The following is a 19727-nucleotide window of genomic DNA, read 5'->3' on the forward strand; positions in this document are numbered from 1 at the left end:
TTCTCCAAACTAAATATAACATAAAGGCTGCTGCTGGAGAATTATCCACTCAATGTTTTTCTTTCCTGATGTGTCACTCAGCTTGGTCACAGTCTACAAATGCAATGCCATCTTTTTAATCATTTCAGGGATGATTTGGAAACAGTAAATGTGTCTGTCTGCAACATTAAAGAGCATGTGCAAATGAAACCATCATTAATTATTCGTAATAAATCTCAACCAAATGCGCTGCCTAAATGGAAAGAACAAGCCGTCTTACTGTTTTCTGACGGAGCTCTTTGAACTCAGAAGAATTTGAAAGAAACAGTCACATTCGCTAAAAGCAGCGTCATTTTATCTGTGTGCTTTGTCTCATTAACATTTTCACTTTGGAACAGATCGTATTGCAAATTTCAACTTCGCTGGTTTAGAGGCACCCAAAAAACCGAAACACACTATTGTTAATAAATGAGATACAGTATCTACGTTATGTGGGTGTCTTCAGTCAGAGGGAAGCATGTAAATGGAAATACTCGATGAGCAATTCACACCTTTAACAAAATTACGTCTTATTTAGTATGATAATCACAATATTGCAGTCTGGATAAACAATTTTTGCCTGTGAGAACAAACCAGTCTGTGTACTTTGTATGAATGAGCTTAATATTAGCAGCAATGTCCCGCTGTCACTGCTCAGTCTGACAGCTGTAGAGCAAAGAGGATGTGGATGCATGACACTATTTGTTGGAGTCATCTACACAATAAAATGATGCATAACGCTCCTTATTAACATTCAGTGTTTGGCCAATCTGCTCCCACAAATTGGCTTTTCTTCCTCTATGATGATAATTTTTTTCATATTCTGGACAAAGTATCCATTTTCAGGCAACCATATGACTGGGGAATGACGACACCAGTGACTTGCAAAGAAGTTTTCATCGAGAAGTGCTAAGAGCTACACAAAAAAGGCGGAGCTCTCTGAAACAAAGATTTTAGCTATAGCACTGCAATACAGTGCATGTTTCAGTTTCTGTGTGCCAAAATTGCAGTGCATTGACCGGAGGGCTTTTGTGCGAAATTATATTGTGCCGTACCTTCCACCGCTCTTTTGAAGAAGACTTTGCAGCTCCCGCATGTCACGACACCATAGTGACATCCCGATGCCTCGTCTCCACAAACCAGGCACACTTTGGCCGTTGAGGATGGCTGTCTCAGTGGTGAGCTGGAAGGGACAACACACAGACCCACAAATGTTAGCTTTTCCACAATAAATCAACAAATCATTTCAAAAGTCAACAAGAACACCAGGGCTGTTTCCTTCCTTACAGCCTGATAAACAGTTTTGGGTGTGTGACTTGAACAGTAGCAGCACAGCGCGGCTAGAAATGAAGATGTCTGCCAACCAAAGGCTTTGCACTAATTTATAGCTTCACCAGGCTTACAGAGGCGACAATGACAGAATTATGGTGGAAGATTATTTAAATTCAATAAGCACAGAGACACGGAGCAGGATGTCAGATTTAAGTATCAACCAAAACACCTTTTCTGTCAACACGTGAAAATTTGTTGTTGTCTGTTAACAGTGTGCAACGACTGGATGTGAGTCAAAGGTCCGTTGACAGAAGAATAACTCATGATGCACTGCCAGTCAGTGCAGCTTCTCCTCTCACTGCATGAGCCAAACTCATTAGATGTTTTAATGTTCACATTTTCTTACACACTACAGGACTTATTTTAGCCCTAAACTTAGGTTTACAGGCAGGAAGTAAAGCCTGATGACTACTGTAACTCCTTGTTCCAGACATCTATTGCAGATCTTCCTCTTGGTATGGCTGAATTTAGGTTCTGCAGCATGTAAGAAAATTTTCCAGAATGAAGAAAAATGTTCTTTTCAAACAAACCTGAGACAAAAGACTATCACCGCTGTGACGATGACATCACTATTTCCCTTTTATAGTATCAAAATATGAATTAAAGCCAAAGTATTAGAAAATTAACATACATCAATACGAAAATAACTACTTACAATAACAGAAACCATTTAGGAAACATTCATTCGATGTGTGGTTTTATTTGGCCACATCTGTTACAAAGAAGGGGGCGGGGCTTATCCCGCAATCAGTTTAGCCAGTGAGTGAGTGAGTGGGTGGGTGGGTGAGTGAGTGAGTCAGTTAGTCAGATTGTCAGTGATAAAGTCAGGCTGAAAAACTAATAAGAAAACTATAATGTTGTTTTTTTCAGAACAAAATGGAAGTCTGAGAGTTTAATAGTTTAAGATGAATTTCTCAAATATCTGTATCATTATTAGCAACAAGCACTGCAGTTAGATCAAACACACAGAAATGTCTTTATTTTTAATTTCTAAACAGCACTGCTAAATGTAGATGTAAGACAAAAGAGGGGCAGTGACATGTACTCATTATGAACATGCAACCGGAACATAAAACTTGGTATGTTTCATGTTTTAGCATGCCTTAAGCTCGCACAAGGTTACACTGAGTAAAACTCAAATTAGTGACATGAGCGTATGTTTTTCTCAATGCTATTTGTTAGTGGAATGAATGGTTCGGGTTTCACATACAATAAAGCCGAAACAGCTTCATGTATTTGAATCTATAAACATGAAAAAAGAAAGTTATACAATACATCCCTCATAAAACACTAATGGGCATGAGCATCCACTCAAAACACACACACACACACACACACACACACACACACACAAAGAACACAACACGTAGATGGGTACAAAGAGAGAACACCTTGTATCAAAACATTAAAAAAGGCCTCAGCTTCCCCTTCTTTTCTGTGCTAATTACCTCTCTCCCATCTAAATCAATAATATGCAAGGTGATTGTCTGGTTAACATTCTCCTTACATCCTTCATCAGACCAGCTGCCAAGCTCTCTCTCCCTCCCTCTCTCATGCACACACATTTCCTCCAAGGGATGAGCTGGAAAGGGGTACAGCAACCGCACACTCAGATACAATCAGGAGCACTGATCTAATTCCCTCTTGTCCATCTACACACACATTCAATTTGTTAGGACGCTTAGAGGAGTCTCTGGTGAGGTGTTTGTCTGACTAGATCTCTCTGGCACTGGGCCCTATGGTTTCAGCTAATGTGTGTGTCACTGTGAGTACATGCGCAAATCCAATCCATGTCAAGATGTGTTTTTTCAGCATGTTAATCTGCTGAATATCCTCCGTACATCGGCCCTTTCACACCATCACCATGCAGATCAATCAATCAGTCATTGCCAAGACAAAAAAAACCCCGACAGGCCAGAAACAACACGCGTATCCCGTCACTGGTCAAATCTTTAATAGTGCATTCTGTGTGCCAGCCTGCCTGCTGGTCCACCAACAAGGTGACTTTCCCTCCCTCAGAGAAGTATATAGGTCATTCACTCTCTCTGCTTATGAAACCAGAGCTGACAGGCCAGGCTGCAGTGACTGTGCACCATCGGCTGCCAAAAGCCCAAAACTAAACACAAGCGACCAGACATTCCCAAATCAGGCAGTTTGAGCAGAGATGTTATGGGCCTACATTTTACCAGTGTACAGTAAGAGCAAAAAATAATCATGGAAATGTGCTTTAGTGAGTTGAAGAGAGTGAAGTGATAACATGCAACAAACATCCTAGTCAGAATCAAATCCGGGACACTGTGGTTAAGTGGTGTGCGCCTTGGACCACGAGGCCACAAAGACCCGCCAACATGGGTTTCCTCTTTTTTGGCTTGTCATCTTCACGGCTTAAAATATTCCGAGGTCGCAATTTGTGTCTGTTTCAATGAAGACTGAACAGAAATGTAGCACTGGAAGGAACAGCTTGTTAAGGCATGCAGTTAATTCCTGCATGCAGGACCTGCGCTAGTGTCCCAGGCTACATCACCAAAGGGCAGATATGCAGACATCATCACTTACAGTACTGTACTGTAGATGTTCATTTTAGGAAGCTGCGCTGTACAGTTGCAACTGGGAATCAGTCACTCTATCTCTTTAAAGATGCCCTCCACACTTTTATTATGGCATTAAAAAGTAATGATAAATACTATAATGTAAGTCTGACATGGTTTTGCAGTAAAAAGTACCATGATAAAATCTTTAAAACATTATCCGCTCCTCCATCTTCATTAAAAATTCCAGCATATATGACTATGCAGATAGTTTTCTTTTCACAGGCTGAACTGCTGGAGACGATGATTGTAGTGTATTCCAACATATTTCCATATGGAAGAATAATATTCATCTAATTACAATACATATTTAATAAAAAATGTGCTCATATTTCGTCAATAGATTTATCATGCTAGTGACCTAAAACAGTTTTCAGGGACAACAATGTGACCCATACCGCTTCCAAAGGGTTGTTCCTCTTAATATTTATATCTTTCCACTTAATTTAATCAAAATTAATTCAATTGTTTATGAGATATCCTGCAAACAGACACAAGCCGTTGATTGCTTTACCGACTCAGTCCAAGTAATTAAGGTTTACACGTCTGCCACTTTAATTATGCCGCTAAGTTGGGAATCGGATCTTAAATGACCTAATTTGGATTAAGGTAATCAGAAAATGCTGTTTAAGAGTATTGTTTTAATCATGACTATTGTGGTCCATCTTGTCATCAGTGTATTTCAAGTTTCCAAATCATATTTGTGGACCAGGATTCAGCTTTCAAAACAATTTGTGATGTCATACACCATACTTGTGCGACCACCTCTCGACGTATACCTCCACTTTCATCACTGAACGGTTCAACGTACCAAACCTCTGCACATAAGCATCGTTCTACGCTGTCAGGCTCAAATGTTCAACTGTGGGAACATGAAGAAAACCCGTTTTTGCTAATTCTATGCAGGGCTTCTCTTTTAACCAAGACCGTGACTCTTTTACTTGACCTGTCTTCTCTATTTCTGGGTCCAGTCTCAGACTCACTCAATGGGACTGACTTCACAGATCAAAGGTCTCATTCTTCGCTCTAGTTGTTGCTTTTTTCCCCCTTCCTACAGAAACCCCAGGGCAGCTGTTTCATTGTTTTCCATGTCCTTTCATCTTTAAAGATAACACACAAAGCTAGCAACTGATTTAGTTGCTGTTTATTTCCCATGAGGCTACAGATGAGTACGAGTATACAATGCCTGTTTCTTCCCACCAAAATATATGAACAGAATTGTGTCACACAATGAATCTATTAATCTCTTTTCTGCCTCTTAGGACCCGACGCTGATCACAGAGGTGTGAGCAGGATCAAGCCCACAGTACATGTGACGGGACCAGACTACAGGACAGATGTTTAAGTTGAAATTGGCCCCTGGCTTTTCCGAAAGTAATTTGGATGTGATACTGGGAGTATTTTCCAAATGGCTCACATATCTCCACCCTCTCTCAGCTGTGGAGAGAATGCTTGATCAGCAAGAGCTAAGTCTAGAAACCATGGTTATTTAAGCCAAAGATTTATCAGAATCCAGAAATATTGCACCTCACAGAGGTCGTTCAAAACTTTTCTACCTCTTCTTCTCTTCCATAGTTCCACCAAAATCTCCAACACACATGACTACCGCAAGCAAAATAGTCTCACAATCATCAAAAGTATTCAGTTGTCATCAATCTACGACAGTTTGAGAAGGGGATGAAACAATCATCTGCTTTCGCCCTGGATCTTTTAGGATTTTTTTTGCATAGAAAAGCAAAACAACCAAAGAGCAGGTCCAGCTCTGTTCACAAGTAGCATGCTCTGACATGAGGTGGTTCAGCAGCACGAGCAAGTGTCCTGACGCTGAAACATGTTTCAGGTTTATGGATCTTAAGGCCATGTCTGGCCTGGGTGCTAAAGTTAGCTGCTTGCTTATACCGGTGAACAGACTTGTCTCCCATTAGCCTCATTTTAAGAGGAGCTCTTCAATTTTGTGTACGTGCATTTTACTAATTATCATTTATTTGCATTTATTTTGTTGTTGTTGAAAGGTGGCCACTGATGTTACATTTTCATTCCCGCAAAAACCAAATACATAAGTTATTTGATGTGCTTGTTTCTTTTATGTTTGCATGTCATGTCATTTTAGTGAAGCCAGCTTTGTGTGAAGCCGGTTCTGGCAAATAACCCTTTACTACGCTGAACTTCCACGTCACGTGGTCGATTATTTTTTTATGGCTATGTTTGTTTGTGTTTTATTGCAACATGCGGTGCTATTGAAGGCCCGGGGTCCAGGGTCAGGATTCTCCGCTGACATTTAGGCACTTCTCCACTGGCTTTACTTATCAGGGAGCTGTGTCCATTCAATAAACTGTCAATGTTTTCAACTCATGATACCGCTGACTAGTCTGATCGATATATAGTAATGCCTCCAACATGTATGTCAATACAGATTTATCTGTGAAAGGTCACTAAAGCTTGGTAAAAATCTGCACGTTGATACCTTCGCTGATCCTAGTCAGAGGTCATCCAATTGTGTCACAACTAGAACTAGTTGGCATAAAAAATGGAGAGATCTGAAGGAAACCAATGATTGGGAGATAACATCACTGTGGGTCAATAATGAGCCATGAGATGTATGATAGAGGACAGCGAGGCTCACGTGGTTCCAGTGAACCCTCTGACCCACGTTAAGTACATTAGCCTGACTGAGTCTGTAAACAAGCAGCTGAACCACAGAGACTTTTGTTGTGTAGAAAAACAATGTCATGTAATTCAAGCACACACACACACACAGGTTTACTATATTAAACTTTATTTATACTCCAAAGCCAGCCAACTACTAAACGGATGAATGTGTGTGTGTGTGTGTGTGTGTGTGTGTGCGCGCACGCGCATGTGTGTGTTCTTCTAGAGCCTGTTATCGCAGCCATAGTTCAGATGAGTAGCACAGCCTCTCTGAACCTGCCCTTCATGAAAGAGAAGCATCCTTGACTCTACCAAAAAAGAAAAAGAGCTTCCACGGTACAGTAACTCTCTACAGTCTGACCTACAATATTTATGTAATACACACCTTGGCAAGCCGAAAAAACCTCAAGCTAGCCCCCGTTCAAAGCATATTTATGTAACACACAACTTGGCATGTTGTTAAGGTAAAGGTAGATTAGTTTAAACAAGCTGGAAGAGATGTGAGAGAGGAAAAGAAAGAGGACAAAATGGCTTACATAACCATGAGCAGACAGTATAAACATTAGGTTGACACCTACTCACCGCCTCTCCAAGGGAGAGAGGTCTTATGGGTAGTGTTCGAGAGCCACCAGGGATTTATTTTTCTGGTGAAGGTGACCCTGCCATTGGGCAGAGTACCTGAGCATAGAGAAATATGAGATTTCCTCTTTGCTGGGCTTGTGTTACGATTGTAATAAGGTTACAGTATAATCTTCTCAAAGTGGCTGTGGTGAAGAAAAGATTTCAGTGTTGATAATCTTGGATTTCATTTTATTTATTTCGTCTTTGTTTGAAAGGGGACAGCGCATATTAATGAAAATCAGTACAAATACACCTGTAAATATGCCAGAGTTAGCAGAATTATTGATTTACATCCGTAGTCCCTGGGCAGGTACACAACTACATAAAGGATCATAATAAGACAAAGGGGGACAAAAATAAATCAACAAAATATGACAGGAAATACGACAATATGCATTAATTCAGGGAGTGTTCCATAAAGTGCTTTGGCAAAGGTAAAGATAAGCTGTCGGGTGAAAGAGCATGATGTAAAGTGTGATGTATCTTGTCTTGTGTGCAAAGGTGAAGCTTTTAACACATCTGTTGGTTGCACACAAGCTGTAAATGACATTAGTTATACCAGTTATAGATAAGACCCGATGAACTGATTCTGTCCAGCCGCCTGGAGACAGTTACCATACCACATTCGTAGCTGTCAGACATCTTAACCTCCCCTTTGAATGTGTGTAATTTTGCTAATATGTGATACATTTGAAGAAAAGAGATAGATAAACACACTACAAACAGGTTATTTTTTTGCAAACAAACAACATCTATTTCAAAATAAAAGATTTGCTGCCAGATGAAAGTGGCGGTCTAATTATGAGGAGGTCACTGGTTTTGATCCAAAATGAATGAGCTCTAAACGTCCTTGAACGAGACTCTTGATGAGCAGCTGGCCACCTTCGCCATCACTGTATGATAGTGTGAGTGTGACTGGGTGAATGAGACAGTAAAGTACCTTTAAGGAGGAGACACTGCTGTCGAAATGCAGCCCATTTACCATCTGTATCATCACATCGCACGTTTAAACTTTCTGTCCTGTGTCTTAAAACTTTGAGTGACCTTCCCCATAACAGCGAATAACGATTATCTTTCGCATAAAAAAAAAAACTCCTGTTTTTGGTGTCAACAAAGAAATGAGAGAAGAAATGCACACATGAACACTCAGCCTCCTGCTACTGGGCGGCTACAGACGCCTGTATCACTCAGATCTACAAGCAGTTTTTAATCTACCTTCAAGTCTTTTGTTGAGCAGACACTCTTTGCTGCAGCTGAATGGCCTCAGGGTGTCAGTGGTTAACCTTAGGGGAGATAACTCAGCTGGTTATAATTGACCAACTCACTCACTGTCAAACAAAGTGCATGAAATCTATCAAAATCAAAGCTGATAACCGCCATGGTGGAAAGTTTGGGCAAATGCTCCTTTCATGCCAAAGCTATTTCCATTGCATAGTTTTGTGCATTTCCAACGTTACAAACAGCATTCAGCTGCGGGAAAATTGGCGTAATGATACATTCACAATTTCTGCAGGCTCAAATCTGTCCAGACAACCATCCAGAGAAGTATCAAAATTACGAGTCGAAGCCAGAGTCAAAACACAAGAACTAGATCAGTAACCACGAGGAAATCACTAGAAAAAAATGTCTGCAAATTTAGACTGACGACAAACTGAGAAGGAAGGGAAAAAGACTAAACACGATGGAATGGGGAAAATGATAAGGAACAGGTGACACTGCAAAGGGCAGATCACACGGTTGGATGGACACACAAGGCAGTGAAGTGATGTGGAACGAAAGGAGGTGAGTTTAGTCAAAACAAAACAGGAAGTGATATCACAGAAGGGCCAAGCAAACCAAAGACTAGGATGTAAGACAAGATGAGTGCTTGATTTCCATTATTAAGGTGTTTGTAATGTTACCTAGGTTTTCTTAAATTAAAGAAGTAGTAGATGCTGTTTCAGTTGACCTGGTGACTAAAGTTTCTCCCCACAGCCGTCTTGGGTGCTGCATTTTCTCCAGACATCCCGAAAAGATGCGCAAAAATACAAAGAACATCCGCTTTTGAGCTATTTCCAATTTTTTTTCTCACCCGAATCCAAATCAGATACTAACGCATAATTCAGTCATGTTCTCCAGCTTTTGTCTGCATTTGTCATAAAATAATACTCGGTAAACCTGGTCTGAGTGGTAAAAAGCAGGCTAGGAGAAGTCTTGAAGAGATGTGGCACGGTGTCAGCATCTGTTGGGGACAATTATCATGGCTGGAAACTGCTGTAATTCATGCCTGTCAGGGGTAGCGAGGGACTAATCAAATCCATACAGTATAAAATTAGTCACAGGATGCCACTTTATTGGTACGTGGTTACTGTGCTCCGCGTGAATGCCAACATGCTGCTGATGAATGCTGGCTGGTATACATTTTTGTCATACTTTCCAAGCTCTGTGCAGTTCAGTACTGTAGTCAACACACCAAGTCCTTCAGTTTGATCATATTTCCAGTCCACAAAGTTCATTTACAAGAATAAACCAGGTCAAACTGTATTTGAATCAATATCAATGTTAATTTTAGTTTGGTTGCCTAAAACCTTTTAAATATTAATCTAAGTTGGGGTTTTTTTGGGGTGGGGGGGGGGCAGCTATGAGTTGTCATGCAACCAGCTGTGGACTAAACACAGCAACAGCAACATGAAATAAATTATACTGTAAAGATAAAGATAAATTTGCCCCCATAAAACAATCCTGCTATTCATTTATCCTGCTCTGTAGCAGCCTCAACAAGTCTCCTCGCCATATCCTGCAGCAGTGTTTTGATCAACTGTGACAAAAGTGTTTTTACTGACTAAAAGAATGTAGGTTCTCATGTGCTCCTCACACTGATCTCTAACTGATCCCCAAAGTTGCTGTTTTTAGCAGCAAGTTATGAAGACCTTTGCTGAAAACAGAAACAGCTGCAGCGCAAATCAGCTGACATGTTGAGAAGAACATCGTTGGGCATCAGGTTGATTTTCAGGCATGGGAAAATAGAGAAACAATGCAAACAGGAGGGTAGTGATAAACAGAAAATGATTAACACATGTAGGAACATGAAATACCGGCTCTGTGACTTAAATCACATCTCCTCCTCAACATAAACTTGCATGATGACAACACAAATAAGCACAGTCGTTGGTGTAAATCTAACTAAATAGACCGAAGGGAGCCTGTTTTCGCCACCTTTGTGAAAAACTGCTCAAAATTTACTCTGACCCAGCTTTCTGCCACGAACATAAACACAAAACGACCACATCAAAGCTTTGCTGCTAAAACTGGTTTTGATAAAGACCCAGATCCTTTGATTTCAGTGGCATGGATGACCTCTACACCTGGCCTCCCCTTGTGTTCACAGCCACTGCTTGCTTTGCCTTCTCCCAAAGATTCTTTGCAACTCCAGGCTTCTTATAAATGTCTAGAAGCAGGTCTGGGGCATGTTGCCTATCCAGCAGGTGACCTCCAAACTCAGCTTAGAGGCCCTGGGACAAATGAGAAAAACAAATCCCTGGAGAGGGAGATTATCTTTAAAGGATCAGCCTTGACCTGAACCACCTCCACACCACACACTCCTGAACGCTGCCCTCCACTTTCTAGCAACAGTTAGAGCCTGTTTGCCTTAACCTTGTTAAGCACAAAAAGCGCCTTGTCGTAAATTACAGCACTCCTAATACTTAAACCCTAAAAACCCATAACTGAGCTCATGAGTCCAGAGAAAATTAAAATGACAAAAATTATCTTATTCAAAAGTCGACCTTTTCCTTTCCCATGTGATTCAAAAAGGCCTCAGTCTAAATGTAGGTTAATATACACTGACACTGACACATGTTGCCAGCAACCCTACGCATTAGCTGTCATATGTGATCATCCTCAATACCCACCAGTCATTTACAATTCTGCGGGGACAAACATGGGGGAAGAGCAGACGGGAATCCGGCGAGTCCAAAGGGGAAATGCTGCACACATAAACCATTGTACAATAACATACATACGGAGGGCTAAAGTTAGCCACGACTCTGCCAAGCGGATCTTCCTAGGGTGTTTGTTGTGCGTATAGTTGACAGTTCAGTGGCTCACTAAAGTCACAGGGTAGAAAACCACAATCCTAAAAAGTTGGTTGTGTATGTTAGCCCAAGCCAGGTCTTTAGCTGGCAAGGATCCAGGTGGTTGGCACCAAAGCAGCACATTCTGCATGTTAGCTCAGGAACGACTCGTAACTCCTTCTCTGTGTTAGATTTGACAGGTACAACATGCAGAAGTACAATAAAAAAAATCACCCTCGTAGACAGACAGGATCTATAAGGAGCCAGCTGGGTGATGAACGGAAACGTAAAACACGTCTGACAAACTGGATATAAAGGTATGAGACCTGGAAGCTGTGGATACTAGCCCTTCTTCATACTTCCAACTTAACTGTCCAATTTTATTCTGACTGAGCTGTTACTCTGAGCTATTAGGGTCCATGTGCACCCAGCTAATGACTGGCCTCAGTAGCCACTTTTGCCAAAAGACAACCTTAAGTAGCCTGGTGAGGATCTCCTTTGTGCGGTAGTAAATTCAATTAAAGTTATTCTTAAGTTATTCACCTTAATTAATGCTATCAAATGTTGCTGCAATTGTAATATAAAGATTTCATCAGCACAGCTCAGCAGTTTCAGAATAGACGCTGTTGCCTGAAAAGTTGATGGACGGCTTTAAAAACAATTTTTCATACTCATACGACAAAACAACGTCTCGGTCATTGTTGGTCTACATACCAGCATGTAGGAAACAATCATTTTAAGGTAATGAGAGAACTTAAACATCAAATTTGCACCACAGGATTTAGTAAGGTTTAGAGATTGGTAAAAAACAAAACAACAACTTTATGTCCAAGTTTCATTTCACTGTTTTTTAGAATCTAATTTTTGTGCTATATCTATACATCAACTACGGATTCAGTGAAGCAGTGATGAGAATCACAGATTTATAGTGACGCAGCACTGCTGTACGGGAGGTGAAAGGAACTCAGTAAAGTCAGTGAATGGTCCAAAAGGATTATGACTACACTTTATCCAGAAGCTCCAGAAAGGTCAACTTTAAGAATCTGACCTCAGAAGTACAAAAGGTCCTGCAACATACGGTACAAAATGCAAAAGGAAAAACAAGGTTAGAGGGCACAGATACACCACACACACACGCACACACACACACACACACACACACACACACACACACACACACAGAAAATGTCTGGTCAAACCGAATGTGTCTGTGCAATGACCTTTTTCAAATTCAGTTTGTTCACCTCCAAAGGATTACTGGCCCAGATGGCCACTGGATGAACAATGCCACACCTGCCGAGGGACAGATCGCAATTAGATTTTCTGAAAAAATATTGCAATAAAGAAAACCCCTGTCTACACAAGGAAGACATATGTATGTATGTAGGCACTGACAAACAACTCACTAGAGAGAAATTATTTCTGTAAAAATGCCCACAAAACTAAATTTTAAGGATGCAAACTGATAGCTTACGAACATCATCAACCAGCAGCAACGATGACTAAGCACCTGGTGCTGTTTGTGAAGCTGGTTCACTTTGTTGTTGCTGGAAAAGTGGAAGCAAATAAGCGATGGGACCAAGTCTTTGTTTTGCTAGTCTTTACACTCAAGCCAAGTCAAGGCAAGTTTTGAGCCAGCTATGAGGAGTTCCTGTATATGGAGAGAACCGTATTCAAAGCCAACAGAGCAAAAGCTAATACATTAAATATACAAAAATTATTTATTCAAAATAAGGCAAAAACCCATTGCAAGAATGATGATTTTTGGTGAGTCAAGTTTGAAGAGATCAAATTTGCGACTTGAGTCAGACTTGAGCAGCAGTCATGCGATGTGGGCCAACTCCTCTGACAAAAACTACAGGTAACTGTTTTGAAAGTGTTGTCGGCTGACGCTGGCATTCCGAGAAACAAATTTCTCATCTCATTTGGCTAAAGTCACGCACTACTTCATCTTTGACCAGATTTTCCGGAGGACACAGAACTACTGACTCACTTCACGTAGTACTGCTTTCTTGGAATGAGGTTACAGGGTGCACATTCACACAGGCCTACCTCCTGGACCAAAACCAAATGGGACGGGCTTGACTCAACTCAACACTCTGCTTTTTCATTAGGCAAAAGTTGTGGGCCTCAGTAGATTCAAGGTTCGTCATTATATATCATCTCACACATGCTCAGACCTCCTCCATCTTGTGCCGGGTGCAAAGTGGCGCCATGCATGTGTCATTGCAACTTTCTGATTGCCTTAGTTGTCATTTTCTCACCCTGTAAATAAACTTGTGGCAGCCTGAGTACCCATGGGTGTAGTAATTTGAAAATAAGTGGGGTTAGGTTATTTTTCCATACATTCCTATTTTGATGTGGCGCAAAATCGACCGGTTGCTTACAGGTTGCAAGTCAACAGCAAAGGTTGTAGCATTCAGACACCATGAAGTGAACTCTCCAGTGGAGGGAGAAAGTTAAATATTGAGCTTCTGAAATAGTTTTAGAGGACAAGCGAGAAACTGATTTGCCACCTAAACAGCAGTACACCGAGGAGCAGGTGCGCCTTTAAGAAAGTGGGGGTTGATAATTTGATGGCATGGATAAACAAAACACACCTAATTCTGATTGTCAACCATTTTACACCTCGCACTAGAATTTGCACCTAGAATATTCATCGTCAAAAATAATTTGAACTGACTGAACCTAAGACATTTGCTCCACATGCCTTAGACATTGTGCTTGTCATCTCTTAAAAAGAGTCATGTTGCACAAAGAGATGAGCAGTCTTATCCAGATAGAAGAGGAAGAAAGCAAATGAAGAATCATGAACGGTTATTTACACTAGTGGTCACCTCTCAGCGATCCTACTCATCCTCATCATACCTATATGTAACACACTTTGTCCCCCAAAATTCATAATTTCCTGTATCCAACTAGAGGTTAAAAATAACATCAGTCGTTCCAACCTTGACTCAGGTGAGTGCTGCCTCGCAGGTATGGCTGACTATTGATGTATATTTAATAAGGTGAAAGATTTGCAGTGGTGCATGTGGCTGCCCTTTCAGAGCGGATGCCATGCATGTCACTATATTCAGCTGGCCACTTTCAGAGATGTCAGTAATGGCGAGGCAGACCAGAGGAGTGCAGAGAATAAAGGGATGAAGGACAGAGTCACTCAAGACGAAACGAAGGGAGAGAAGCGAACGCTGACCTTGCACAGACACTGCCGCTGAACTGACTATTGTGGTCATAAAGGATTTCACTCTTGCATGGCAAATAGCATTAAAATAAATCTTATGTTTTTAATTAGGATATTTAACTGCTTTCATCCTTTAAGTGAGAATCTATCCTTCGGAGTATCTCTGGAGCTTAAACTAGATAGATAGATAGACAGATAGATAGATAGATAGATAGATAGATAGATAGATAGATAGATAGATAGATAGACAGATAGATAGACAGATATTGTGATTGCATGACATTTTAAGGATTTAACACCTCGAATAAATATAGCAATAACCAGTTAGTTTGACCAGGGCTGCTTGTATCCGTCCTCATGGAAGCAACTCCACTTCTACAGTACGTTAAAGAGGCAGAACAGTTAAATCCATTACAGAAATTAAATGGTATGTGCTTCTTATCATCTGACTGAACTGTCCTTGGCCTCTTTCTTCAGGCTAGTAGTCACATGCACATTAATGTATTCATCAACACAATTCCAGGCACAAAAACACATATGTACCCCCCCCCCCCAACAACCTTGTAATTCCCTTCACATCGCCTTTTTTAAAATAAATTATAACATCAGGCTTTGCCACGAAGACACCCTGTTCAAATAAAACATTCACCCGACCAAATACTCCCGGGGCTCTGAATATCTCCCTCATTTCCATCTGAGGGAAATACTGTCGATTCAGACTTTTCTCCCCTTCCTCTCCCTCGCTGCTGCTCTTCTCTCGCGAGCACAGTCTGCCTCATTGCTTGAGGTGTATGAAGATTAGGGTAAATACGTGACATCCTGAGTTAATCGCATAAATGTTTAGGTAAAAGGAGACAGGTATAGAATAAAGTGTTATGTGCACTATGTGATGACTTTGCTGCCATATTTGCGACTAAATACTAATAATTACTTTTTCTCTTTTTCCTTCTTCTTCGAGCTGGAGTTTAGTCTCAAGTGAGAATCTGAGCTCTTAAACAAGAAGCCGTGGGGAGTTACACAGTGAACAAAGGACTCCCTATTGAAACACCCGGCTTTGTGCAGCAGAAAAGCAGCTTGTGGCTCTACATTTTCTATCTGTTCTGCTTCATGTTGCGAAACCTGTCAGCCCTAATGAGTAGATTTCAAAGGAGGAAATAGAGCGTAATTAGTTTTTTCTGAGCAATACAAACACACGGGTGAAATTGGGAAAGATGTCTGTCAATCCCACATCAAGCGTACACCTTCTATCCAGACCTGAGTGGCAGACTGCAGTGAGATTCATGACACCACACGCTGTGATGGCCTCTCGATGTGCCAGTGACTCCTCTTTATTTACTTTGCCCCCAGGCTCTGTCTGCCCCCAGAGGATTTATATGAGAAAAAAGCCTGTCATAACAGCCATGTTTGAGTGTAAAGGCATTCCCATTTTGCTGGGATCCTTAGCCAAACCATACAAACTCTGGTTACTGTAAATTTAAGGGGGTTGGGGAGGGAGCGCCAGGCAGCTTTGAACAGATCTGTCACCACTGAATCCCTGAGGGAAAAAGAGGTCATAATTTCCATTTAACACCTACTGCTCCTACGCATACATGCTACGGTTTACAGCCTCGCACATGTTCTCGGCTCACACGTGTAGAGTATATCTAAATAAGGCATGTTTTCTCTGTTTAGTAGCCTAAAATAATTAAACCTTATGAATCCAATAAGGCCTGCTGCATCATACACTGAGGTTAACGTGAATTATTTACCGGGGACCAATCAGAAACAGCCAACACTGTCGAATATTGTCATTATTCCTGGATTTTCTCTTTTTCACCGTTGGTCTCCTGTATCTAACTCTAAGTTCTATTTGGGGGGAAAAAAAACTCAGAAAAACTTAAGCATCATTTAACTTTCTTCATCTTTTAAATTTCTCCAGTAAACAAGGTTGTTTTAAGCTCCTTCTACCTTCTCCGCTTATTTGATTCAACCTTCCTCTTCTGTTTTTCAACGGTCAAATTTGGCGTGCTGCTGACAGGTCTTTTCCCCAGCTGTCGCTCTTTCAGTGTGCCTCTGCAAACGCTCAAACTTCCTCAGCTATACTGTCGGAACCTTTCTACTCCTTCAAACACATGCAGCACGTGCATTATCCCTGTAATCTTTGCCTCCCGCCGCGGAACATCTTCTAATTTATATGGATTAAGCCATTTGTTGCAGAAAGGCAAAGTATGCTACGGTGGAGCCAAACATCAACATTCAGCTCATGCTGGGGACTTACATCTACTATTGTATACCAGAGGCATTTAAAATGTCCATACATGTTTCTTTGAAATGTCTTTTTTAACTCACCCCAAAGCTGTTTGTGCCTAAATTCAATGTACAAAAGACTATTTGCCAAACAATTTCAGCTCTGATAACATCAGCAGTTATTAACAAGGAGCAAATGCTGTGTAAATGAATCTGTCTGAGCTCCTCACCCTCAGCTATCAATCAGAGGTAATAAACTCACTGCTGATTTAATAGAGTCAAAATAATGTGGCGTAGTGTTGTGATGCTGCATGTCATTTCCTGAAATTATCACTCTACCTATTCTGTCTTTTCTTTATCCTCACCTGCATTATAATCCTGGAGTGGCTGAGTGGAGAAGCAGTGAAAGATGGAACCACAACTCATGAAACTGTACAAACAGCCTTTCGAGTCACACCCAATCTATCCAGAGAGACATCGTTGGACTCAATAAGCATCATCTGTCTGCAGCATTAACATGTAATCCCTTGGTCTGTGGCCAGAGTAACAAGAAATTCAATTTCCCCCATTTCTGGTCCACTGAAATCAATTGCTGCATTTAGGAACAGTAGAGTGTGAATGATACAGATTAATTCTCTGGGAGAGGGAGGTTAATGTGAAGCGCACAAGGTCAGTGCATTTATAAAGGTAACTGGTTCTGGCTGCAACTTTCTCCTCTGTTATTTTCCGTCGTTTTCTTTCTCTCACATGAACACGGACACACACACACACACACACACACACACACACACACACACACAGAGTCACAGAACCCCTTAGTGGTTTCTTTCTCCTTCACTCGTTCACTCTCCCCTTCTCTTTTTGTCTCACCCACATAGGTTATCACACACTTCGGCTCTCAGTTCTGTCTGACTTTCCCACTTCAGCTCTCGTTTCCTTCCCCTCTTCTCACACTCATCTCATCCCACATGCTAGAAATTGTCTCTTTCCAAATCTCTGAGAAAGCTTGCTGTACATGCACCATTTGAGGTGATCAAAAACAATTAGCAGCAGCAGCGTCAAACAACTTGCAGCTCAGGATTAGTGAGTTTAAGAGGTAGGACAACAATAATTTCCCCTCACACAGCGTAGGAATCTGTCGTCCCGTCTCAGTCTGGTGAATTTGGATGAATGTATGTCACCAGGCTTAAACTGAGCCCTGCAATGAACAACACAGTGCGTTTGTGACCGGTGAAAGAGCTTTGGGTTTCTATTGTGTATTAATGTCCAGATGGACAGTGGTGTAGTAATCTGCTGCACTTCCTGTTTACAGACAGGTAGAGCTATAAACGGGCTAAATATAACAGCGGCTTCATTGAGAGCCGGCACAGTGTGCAGAGGCTGATAAAAGATGATGGCCCAGTAAAAGTTTCCTTCTATTACACAATAAACAATGTGTTATTACTTCTGTGATTAATGAATGATTAATTTCATATTTGATTCATCTGCTGCTTATTTGCATCAAAAGTTTATTATATATTGATCAATAAAAAAGTTATTAGGATAAAAAAATCTATTGTATTTCCCCAAGATGACAACAATATCTTGCCTGGTGAGACCATCTGTATGTTGCAAATTAAAAAGTTGAGCCCTGCAGCTGCCAATCAATCAGAACTATCCTCTAACTGCTCTTCTGCCCCCCCCCCCCCCCAAACAGTACCGTAGCTCCTGATTGGTTCAGGTTGTTCATGACTCCGCTGGTGAAAATGGTTTAACTTTAGTACAATAAACCAGGATGTATGTACAGTCATTGCAGAAATGGACTCAATAATAGCAATCAAACAAGAGCAGGAGGGGGAACTTGCTGAGTTTCTTGGTGGAAAATGTATTTTTAACCATTTTCTTTCGACTGGATCTGGCATGTGACGGCATCGGATGATTTGTTCTGATGATTGGCTGAGGGACCTTGTCTGTCATGGCATGTACTCAGTCCTCTCACGGCGGTTCTAGAAGCTTGACAGTCGAACTTCAGACATACTGATGGTGTCGTAATGTGACAAACTTACAATGTTCTCTCAAATGTAATCACATTTACTGCCTTTATCTGTACGTGCTACTAACCATGCACAGATGTATTAAGTTGTCATTATAGTTGTATAACCTGCCTGAGGTTACGCAACAGATACTTCCTGAGAATGAAGCTGTCAGACATTGTTTCACTAACCACTTTGACAGCTGCTACAAACATCCAGCCTCATATGCTTGATTGGATTGGGATGTAACTTTTTAAAACATTACAACATGACTGATACTTTTCCAGCTTCATCCAGCTAATGTTACATATCTAGCTATTCTTCTTCACTGCTCTAAAACAAGTGTTGCCAGAGTTAAAAGGGCAGTACCGGTACACGGTAGCAGCGTGCATAGCCAGAGCATATAGCTGACACCAATTCTAAATTTTTAGTCAGTATCAGAGGTGTCTGACACTGGTATAAGAATCAGAACAACTGATGAACAGAACAAAAAAACAACAAAAAAAAATCAGAACAACTGTCACCTGCTATAGCTTCCATATTTGATGAAAATATATCCAAGGGTTCGCTGCCTTATGAAGACGAGAAGGTTAAAACCAGGTGCACTTCTTCTAGCTTAAAAAAAATTGCCATTTATTGATGATTAAAAATCATTGCTGATTAATTCTTTGTTCATTTACTTATATCGCATGTATCTCACAAGTTAGTATGTTTATTAATAGAAGGGTATCGGTGGAAGTTAAATTAGGTACCACATGCAAGGAAAATGATTAATTTCACTAAGAATTCTGTCACCATTTTAATATATTACCTGATGTTGAGGTCTACAAGGGTAAAAAAAACAACAACAAAAACAAAACTACTTCCCCTGAGATCTTCTAAAAGTACGCTGTTTATCCACGCACGCACGCACGCACGCACGCACGCACGCACACACACACACACACACACACTGTCATTATAAAATCAAAACTGATTCTGAGAGTTTAGAATATGTGTGCAGTTTTACCACCAGCTTTTCTAGGTCAAGTGAATAAACATTGTC

The 19727-nt window shown here is 40.9% G+C and overlaps 1 protein-coding gene across 1 annotated transcript in view; it reads right to left on the reverse strand.

Annotated features, from left to right (window-relative positions):
* The window catches only part of nr3c2 (nuclear receptor subfamily 3, group C, member 2), a 73551-nt gene that overhangs the window by 30750 nt on the left and 23074 nt on the right, over positions 1 to 19727 (reverse strand). Inside the window, exon 3 of the mRNA XM_086211776.1 lies at positions 1074 to 1201. Coding sequence (XP_086067902.1) covers positions 1074 to 1201 — 128 coding nt within the window. The remainder of the gene's footprint in view (positions 1 to 1073; positions 1202 to 19727) is intronic.

This window comes from Aulostomus chinensis, chromosome 8 (genome assembly GCF_037954235.1).
Source record: "Aulostomus chinensis isolate RoL2024-O1b breed Wild chromosome 8, RoL_Achi_v1.0, whole genome shotgun sequence".
Classification (NCBI taxonomy): domain Eukaryota; kingdom Metazoa; phylum Chordata; class Actinopteri; order Syngnathiformes; family Aulostomidae; genus Aulostomus; species Aulostomus chinensis.